The sequence below is a fragment of the Neolamprologus brichardi genome, chromosome 16 (assembly GCF_056152115.1).
Source record: "Neolamprologus brichardi isolate AB-2024 chromosome 16, ASM5615211v1, whole genome shotgun sequence".
Lineage (NCBI taxonomy): Eukaryota > Metazoa > Chordata > Actinopteri > Cichliformes > Cichlidae > Neolamprologus > Neolamprologus brichardi.
The window spans coordinates 13,541,109-13,549,873 of NC_142119.1; the positions used below are offsets into that span (position 1 = coordinate 13,541,109).

The 8,765-nt window shown below is 39.4% G+C and overlaps 1 protein-coding gene and 1 long non-coding RNA gene across 2 annotated transcripts; one reads left to right on the top strand and one right to left on the bottom strand.

Moving 5' to 3' along the window:
- The first annotated feature begins 4,544 nt into the window (after nucleotides 1-4,544).
- Nucleotides 4,545-5,821, top strand: LOC148098193 (uncharacterized). The gene is made up of 2 exons (XR_015716589.1): nucleotides 4,545-5,045; nucleotides 5,579-5,821. It is a non-coding gene; the product is annotated as an uncharacterized LOC148098193 (long non-coding RNA).
- A 477-nt stretch (nucleotides 5,822-6,298) lies between these two features.
- LOC148098194 (uncharacterized) lies at nucleotides 6,299-8,472 on the bottom strand. The gene is made up of 4 exons (XM_087829938.1): nucleotides 7,982-8,472; nucleotides 7,589-7,840; nucleotides 6,928-7,017; nucleotides 6,299-6,757 (listed from the first exon to the last, which is right to left on the bottom strand). Exons 1-4 carry the CDS (start codon nucleotides 8,109-8,111, stop codon nucleotides 6,498-6,500), a joined length of 732 nt encoding a protein of 243 aa, XP_087686064.1. The 5' UTR covers nucleotides 8,112-8,472; the 3' UTR covers nucleotides 6,299-6,497.
- Between the last annotated feature and the right edge of the window lie 293 nt (nucleotides 8,473-8,765).

Genomic DNA, 8,765 nt, shown 5'->3' on the forward strand with positions numbered 1-8,765 from the left:
ATGAAGTTGTACAAAAGCGCTTTATTTCGTCAAGACAGTGCGTTTCCTACGATTACATGCATTTGAATGGGAGAATTCGCACGAAACAAAGTATAGGTTTTCATTATGTGAATAACTTGAAAATCTTAGCTCAAACAGCTTCAAAACCTGTTTGCCCAGCACGGGGATGGATAATGAATTCTAAAAGATGATGCCGTAAATATGTGTGTTTGAGTCGTCTATCAAAACTTACAGCTATTTATATGAAGTTGTACAAAAGCGCTTTATTTCGTCAAGACATTGCGTTTCCTACGATTACATGCATTTGAATGGGGGAATTCGCCCGAAACAAAGTATAGGTTTTCATTATGTGAATAACTTGAAAATCTTAGCTCAAACAGCTTCAAAACCTGTTTGCCCAGCACGGGGATCTTGAATTGTATAAGAGAAAGCCACAAATATGTGTGTATGCTTCTTCTATCAAGACTTACAGCTATTTATATGAAGTTGTACAAAAACGCTTTATTTCGTCAAGACAGTGCGTTTCCTATGACTACATGCATTTGAATGGGGGAATTCGCCAGTACAAAGTATAGGCTTTCTTTATGTGAATAACTTGAAAATCTTAGCTCAAACAGCTTCAAAACCTGTTTGCCCAGCACGGGGATCTTGAATTGTATAAGAGAAAGCCACAAATATGTGTGTATGCTTCTTCTATCAAAACTTACAGCTATTTATATGAAGTTGTACAAAAGCGCTTTATTTCGTCAAGACAGTGCGTTTCCTACGATTACATGCATTTGAATGGGAGAATTCGCACGAAAAAAAGTATAGGTTTTCATTATGTGAATAACTTGACAATCTTAGCTCAAACAGCTTCAAAACCTGTTTGCCCAGCACGGGGATGGATATTGAATTCTAAAAGATAACGCCGTAAATATGTGTGTCTGAGTCTTCTATCAAAACTTACAGCTATTTATATGAAGTTGTACAAAAACGCTTTATTTCGTCAAGACAGTGCGTTTCCTATGATTACATGCATTTGAATGTGGGAATTCGACCGAAACAAAGTATAGGTTTGCATTATGTGAATAACTTGAAAATCTTAGCTCAAACAGCTTCAAAACCTGTTTGCCCAGCACGGGGATCTTGAATTGTATAAGAGAAAGCCACAAATATGTTTGTATGCTTCTTCTATCAAGACTTACAGCTATTTATATGAAGTTGTACAAAAACGCTTTATTTCGTCAAGACAGTGCGTTTCCTACGATTACATGCATTTGAATGGGGGAATTCGACGGAACAAAGTATAGGTTTTCATTATGTGAATAACTTGAAAATCTTAGCTCGAACAGCTTCAAAACCTGTTTGCCCAGCACTGGGATGGATATTGAATTCTAAAAGATAAAGCCGTAAATATGTGTGTCTGAGTCGTCTGTCAAAACTTACAGCTATTTATATGAAGTTGTACAAAAGCGCTTTATTTCGTCAAGACAGTGCGTTTCCTACGATTACATGCATTTGAATGGGAGAATTCGCACGAAAAAAAGTATAGGTTTTCATTATGTGAATAACTTGACAATCTTAGCTCAAACAGCTTCAAAACCTGTTTGCCCAGCACGGGGATGGATATTGAATTCTAAAAGATGACGCTGTAAATATGTGTGTTTGAGTCGTCTATCAAAACTTACAGCTATTTATATGAAGTTGTACAAAAGCGCTTTATTTCGTCAAGACATTGCGTTTCCTACGATTACATGCATTTGAATGGGGGAATTCGCCCGAAACAAAGTATAGGTTTTCATTATGTGAATAACTTGAAAATCTTAGCTCAAACAGCTTCAAAACCTGTTTGCCCAGCATGGGGATCCTGAATTGTATAAGAGAAAGCCACAAATATGTGTGTATGCTTCTTCTATCAAAACTTACAACTATTTATATGAAGTTGTACAAAAACGCTTTATTTCGTCAAAACAGTGCGTTTCCTACGATTACATGCATTTGAATGGGGGAATTCGCCAGTACAAAGTATAGGCTTTCTTTATGTGAATAACATGAAAATCTTAGCTCAAACAGCTTCAAAACCTGTTTGCCCAGCACTGGGATGGATATTGAATTGTAAAAGATAACGCCGTAAATAAGTGTTTCTGAGTCGTCTATTAAAACTTACAGCTATTTATATGAAGTTGTACAAAAGCGCTTTATTTCGTCAAGACAGTGCGTTTCCTACGATTACATGCATTTGAATGGGAGAATTCGCACGAAAAAAAGTATAGGTTTTCATTATGTGAATAACTTGACAATCTTAGCTCAAACAGCTTCAAAACCTGTTTGCCCAGCATGGGGATGGATATTGAATTGTAAAAGATGACGCCGTAAATATGTGTGTTTGAGTCGTCTATCAAAACTTACAGCTATTTATATGAAGTTGTACAAAAGCGCTTTATTTCGTCAAGACATTGCGTTTCCTACGATTACATGCATTTGAATGGGGGAATTCGCCCGAAACAAAGTATAGGTTTTCATTATGTGAATAACTTGAAAATCTTAGCTCAAACAGCTTCAAAACCTGTTTGCCCAGCACGGGGATATTGAATCGTATAAGATAACGCCGTAAATATGTGTGTCTGAGTCTTCTATCAAAACTTCCAGCTATTTATATGAAGTTGTACAAAAACGCTTTAGTTGTCAAGACAGTGCGTTTCCTACGATTACATGCATTTGAATGGGGCAATTCGGCCGAAACAAAGTATAGGTTTTCATTATATGAATAACTGGAAAATCTTAGCTCAAACAGCTTCAAAACCTGTTTGCCCAGCACGGGGATCTTGAATGGTATAAGATAACGCTGTAAATATGTGTGTATGCTTCTTCTATCAAGACTTAAAGCTATTTATATGAAGTTGTACAAAAGCGCTTTATTTCGTAACGACAGTGCGTTTCCTACGATTATATGCATTTGAATGGGGGAATTCGCCAGAAACAAAGTATAGGTTATCATTATGTGAATAACTTGAAAATCTTAGCTCAAACAGCTTCAAAACCTGTTTGCCCAGCATGGGGATCCTGAATTGTATAAGAGAAAGCCACAAATATGTGTGTATGCTTCTTCTATCAAAACTTCCAGCTATTTAAATGAAGTTGTACAAAAACGCTTTATTTCGTCAAAACAGTGCGTTTCCTACGATTACATGCATTTGAATGGCGGAATTCGCCGGTACAAAGTATAGGCTTTCTTTATGTGAATAACTTGAAAATCTTAGCTCAAACAGCTTCAAAACCTGTTTGCCCAGCACGGGGATGGATATTGAATTCTAAAAGATGACGTCGTAAATATGTGTGTTTGAGTCGTCTATCAAAACTTACAGCTATTTATATGAAGTTGTACAAAAGCGCTTTATTTCGTCAAGACATTGCGTTTCCTACGATTACATGCATTTGAATGGGGGAATTCGCCCGAAACAAAGTATAGGTTTTCATTATGTGAATAACTTGAAAATCTTAGCTCAAACAGCTTCAAAACCTGTTTGCTCAGCACGGGGATTTTGAATGGTATAAGATAACGCCGTAAATATGTGTGTATGCTTCTTCTATCAAGACTTACAGCTATTTATATGAAGTTGTACAAAAACGCTTTATTTCGTCAAGACAGTGCGTTTCCTACGATTACATGCATTTGAATGGGGGAATTCGACGGAACAAAGTATACGTTTTCATTATGTGAATAACTTGAAAATCTTAGCTCAAAAAGCTTCAAAACCTGTTTGCCCAGCACGGTGATCTTGAATTGTATAAGAGAAAGCCACAAATATGTGTGTATGCTTCTTCTATCAAAACTTACAGCTATTTATATGAAGTTGTACAAAAGCGCTTTATTTCGTCAAGACATTGCGTTTCCTACGATTACATGCATTTGAATGGGAGAATTCGCACGAAAAAAAGTATAGGTTTTCATTATGTGAATAACTTGAAAATCTTAGCTCAAACAGCTTCAAAACCTGTTTGCCCAGCACGGGGATGGATAATGAATCCTAAAAGATGACGCCGTAAATATGTGTGTTTGAGTCGTCTATCAAAACTTACAGCTATTTATATGAAGTTGTACAAAAACGCTTTATTTCGTCAAGACAGTGCGTTTCCTACGATTACATGCATTTGAATGGGGGAATTCGGCCGAAACAAAGTATAGGTTTTCATTATGTGAATAACTTGAAAATCTTAGCTCAAACAGCTTCAAAACCTGTTTGCCCAGCACTGGGATGGATATTGAATTCTAAAAGATAAAGCCGTAAATATGTGTGTCTGAGTCGTCTATCAAAACTTACAGCTATTTATATGAAGTTGTACAAAAACGCTTTATTTCGTCAAGACAGTGCGTTTCCTACGATTACATGCATTTGAATGGCGAAACAAAGTATAGCTTTTCATTATGTGAATAACTTGAAAATCTTAGCTCAAACAGCTTCAAAACCTGTTTGCCCAGCACGGGGATGGATACTGAATTCTAAAAGAGAACTCCGTAAATATGTGTGTCTGAGTCTTCTATCAAGACTTACGGTGTGTTCACACCGAACGCGATGGACGCGAACAAAAACGCCCCAAACGCCCCTAATTTGACGCGTGCACATTCGCGCCTCAACGCGTGTCCAAGAAAAATCCATCGCGCGTCAAAATATCATATTTTGACGCGCGTGAACCGGAAATGTGGGAGGGATGTGGGAGGAAGTTGTGCCAGACCGGTATCTTTGCAAGATGGCAGCTGTCGAGTTAGCGCTTGAAGAGAGAGTCTCCCTTCTCTATGTACTGTGGAGAGCAGAGCAGCGGCGTAAAAGACGCCCTCGCCGTACCTGGGTCCATCAGGTCCTCCAGAGGCATGAGCAGTTTGGTGAGTTTCACCATTTGCTCCAGGAGCTGCGCCTGGATGACGGCCGATTCCAGCGACATCACCGTCTTTCACTCGGCCAGTTTGAGGACCTGCTTCCCCGGGTCGGTCCCAGAATCGCCCGCCTAGACACCAATTACAGGCGCTCAATCCCACCTGCAGAGCGCCTGTCCATCTGCCTGAGGTTAGTAAAAGTATTTAATACGGTAGTCCTTTATTGATACCTGTGCTAATACATGCTAAACCATCCATTTTTACACTGCTAACATGGATGTGCTATGCTAACAGTGAATGTGGTACGGAGACGACTGTTTATAATATTTCTAGTGATACTCAGAAGGTCTCATCAAGTCCCGATTTAATTCGATTTATGCTGTTATCAGTGTTTGAATGATAGCATGGCTGTGGTGTCATATCAATGTATGCGCTCGGTGTTTGCTGATATCAAACTGTAGCATTAGGACCACTGAGTTAACCTTTGTAGTGATACTCACTCCTTTTTATTTAGACCTGGTTTAATTCTGGGATAGTTGAATATTTGTATATAATCCCCGCAGACTGTTTTAGATTATATCTAATATATATCATGTAATTATCCTTATAATTACAAAAGGTTTTATGTAAGATTTATGTTTTGCAATTTGTAATTTTGTAATTTCAATAATGTATTTTGTAACTGCAGTACACATAATACTCATTTTAAACAATTTTGTCCAGGTTCCTTGCCAGCAAACAACTCCTCCAGAGAGGCTGTCCTGGTGAGGGAAGAGTTCATGGCTCACTTCTCGGTGGAGGGAGCTGTGTCTTGGCAACCAAAGGAGTAACCTGTTTGAAGTCCGAGTGACTTCCCCACAACGGCTCTTTTAAGAGCCACCCACAAACCTCTAAAGAGTGTTCCTGTCCTTTTAATTTTTTCTTAATAAATGGAGCTCTACTCCAAAATAAACTAACCTCTTTTTACTCTCTTAAGTAACTTGTCTTCACTATGTTCCTATATACAGTGTGGTGGAAAAGTTTGGGCAACCTTATTAAAAGTCATTATTTTCCTGTATGAATCGCTGTTACAATGAAAAATGTCACTTACATATATCATATAGGAGACACACACATTGATATACACTAAATATTTATTTCATTTCTCTTTTTTTGCGTCGCAAATTTATGCACCTGCTTGATTTAAACAGTTATTGCACACTTTCTGTAAACTGCATTTCACTTCTCAAATATCACTGTGTGTGTCTCCTATATGATATATTTAACTGACAATTTTTATTGTGACAACCAATAATTTGTACAGGAAAATAATTACTTTTCACAATGTTGCCCAAACTTTTGCATCACACTGTATTAGTATGTTTTGTCATTAGTATAATATGAAATAAATTCTACTTGTGTCAAGTCGGGTGCCAATATTTGCTGTGTAGTAGAACAGAGACATTTGTCATTATAAATGTTTATTTGAAAAAATATATAAATTCATTAACAAAAACATTTATCATAAATATATGAAATTTAACTATTTACAGAGAGACAGGAATAAAAAGGACCCAGCTTGGAGTGGAAGAGCCTCAGGGAGAAGGAGGAGAAAAATAAGAACATTGTTTCTGCCCTGGAGAGCTGCTGCCTCATCAGAAAACTACTGATCATTAGGGTCCAATGTTTCCAAATTTAACACAGCTGTGCTGTTTTCAAAAACTAATTTATAAATTTGAAATTTCACGAATTCTCGTGTCTGAGGCGGCATGCTCTCCAGAACAGGAACAAGGCCGAAGAGGAAATGTTCTGTTGGAGACGGGCGTGGCCTCTTTAGGGACTCCAGGATGGCCAGCTCCACCGCCGATGGACCGTCCTGGGACCCGTCCCTCGCCCGCCTTCGAACTGTCCTCCTCTGTGGGCCTGTAAAACACAGCACAAAACAACACAAAGTAATGAGAAGGCTGCTACTAGATTTTCATTTTCAAAATTGAAAAAAACAGGATATAAACAGATTGGTTGTAGATATTTAGTAAAGGTGATCACAAGGGAATTCAAGCAAGTAAAAAGCTGTCAGTGCTTGATGTTCATACCTGTGGGTGCAGCAGCAGGAGCTGAGGGACCAGGGACTGGAGAGCCAGGAGAAGAGACAGTTGAGGACTCTGCTGCATGATTACTTGACTCTATCAAGACAATATTAGATGTTAACAGGTTGAAAACAACAGTCATAGAGAATATTATATTATTATATACTTATATACTTATTATTATATACAGTGGTCTCTCATTTATTGCAGCACATGAACAGTAGTCACAGTTCTCACAAGTTGATTCTCAAAGTGAAAACCTTTGTCGATTTTAAAACGTAAAAGTATTATGCCGCGCTTTTTCTCCGTCTGCGGCGCCACTTTTGTGCGCCTTTTTTGCTCCCGGTGCAGGTGTGTATTTCCGAATAAGGGTCATAGTTATGAGTGTTTTTGTGCTGTTTTTTTCTATTGGACATGATGGTTATCAAAACCAAACATGATAAGTTTGGCAAGCGCAGGAGACACGACACGGAGGAGATTTGTCATTTGGGCTGCAGAATGCAATGCTGAAAAAGCTGTACGGTGCAATAAATAAAATCAGCGAAAAGGCGAGGCAGTGACGGATGAACAGCGGGACTACTGTATACTGTTTATTAATAAACAAAATATGTTCCTGTATGACAACACGCATAAATTAACTGCCTACATTAACTCATTGTAAACATACCTTCTGACTGACACTCCCCTGCTGCCTCTTCGGGCTGTCCCTGGTCCTCGGGGGAGAAGTTCTCCACGGTCCGCACCATATTACCGCTAGTCTCCCGCGGGGTGAGGAAGGGGTCCAGAAACCCCATGACCGCGAAGAACTTCCATTTTCTCCCCGATCCTGCTGCAGACCCACTCCCCTTCTCCTTCTCTGTCTTCTTCTCCTTATTATAAGTGTCCCTGAGGCTCTTCCACTTTCTCCTGCAGATGTCCTCTGAATAAACGCATTATCTTGTTAGCGGAAAGGTATTTGTACATCAGTGGGAAAATAGCGGGACAGTAGGCGGGCTTGCTAGCTTTTGCGCGGGTACATCGGGTCAGTCTGAAAATTAAAAAGAAGAATGAATGAACTTACCAGGTTGCCCGATCTCCTCACTTATGTGTCTCCAAGCTAGGTCCTTTTTATTCCTGTCTCGGTAGAAGTAGTAGCTAGCATCATATAACTCCGGGTGATTAGCCACGGCTCTGATTAGCTTTTCCTCCATACTGAATGAAGAATGAAGGGCTTTGGCTGGATCTGCCCCTTTGACCTAGGTCAGAGCCACGTCACCAGGCTCCTGATTGGTTGTCGCGGCGCGATTTGACGCTGGAGTTCAGCTTTTTCCAACTCGAGCGGTAGACGCGAAACACGCGTATGCACAAAATGCAACACAAAAACTCACGCGCGTGGTTTTATTCGCGAGTCAAACGCGCCAGACGCGCTACACTGACGCGCGTTTCACGCGTTTTGGCGTTTTCGCGACGCAAATCTGCTTCCGAATTTTCGCGGGACCCACAATCGCGCGTCATCGCGCTTTTCCATTGACTTTACATGTAAACCTGACGCTCTATTCGCGTCCATCGCGTTCGGTGTGAACACACCGTTACAGCTATTTATATGAAGTTGTACAAAAACGCTTTATTTCGTCAAGACAGTGCGTTTCCTATGATTTCATGCATTTGAATGGGGGAATTCGGCCGAAAAAAGTATAGTTTTTCATTATGTGAATAACTTGAAAATCTTAGCTCAAACAGCGTCAAAACCTGTTTGACCAGCACGGGGATCTTGAACTGTATAAGAGAAAGCCACAAATATGTGTGTATGCTTCTTCTATCAAAACTTACAGCTATTTATATGAAGTTGTACAAAAAGGCTTTAT

Coding starts and splice junctions, on each gene's coding strand:
- LOC148098194 (XM_087829938.1), bottom strand. CDS start 8,111: ATGGAGGAAAAGCTAATCAGAGCCGTGGCTAATCACCCGGAGTTATAT. Junction 7,841..7,981: donor TGAGGAGATCGGGCAACCTG/GTAAGTTCATTC, acceptor GCGTTTATTCAG/AGGACATCTGCAGGAGAAAG. Junction 6,758..6,927: donor TCCTGCTGCTGCACCCACAG/GTATGAACATCA, acceptor TGTGTTTTACAG/GCCCACAGAGGAGGACAGTT.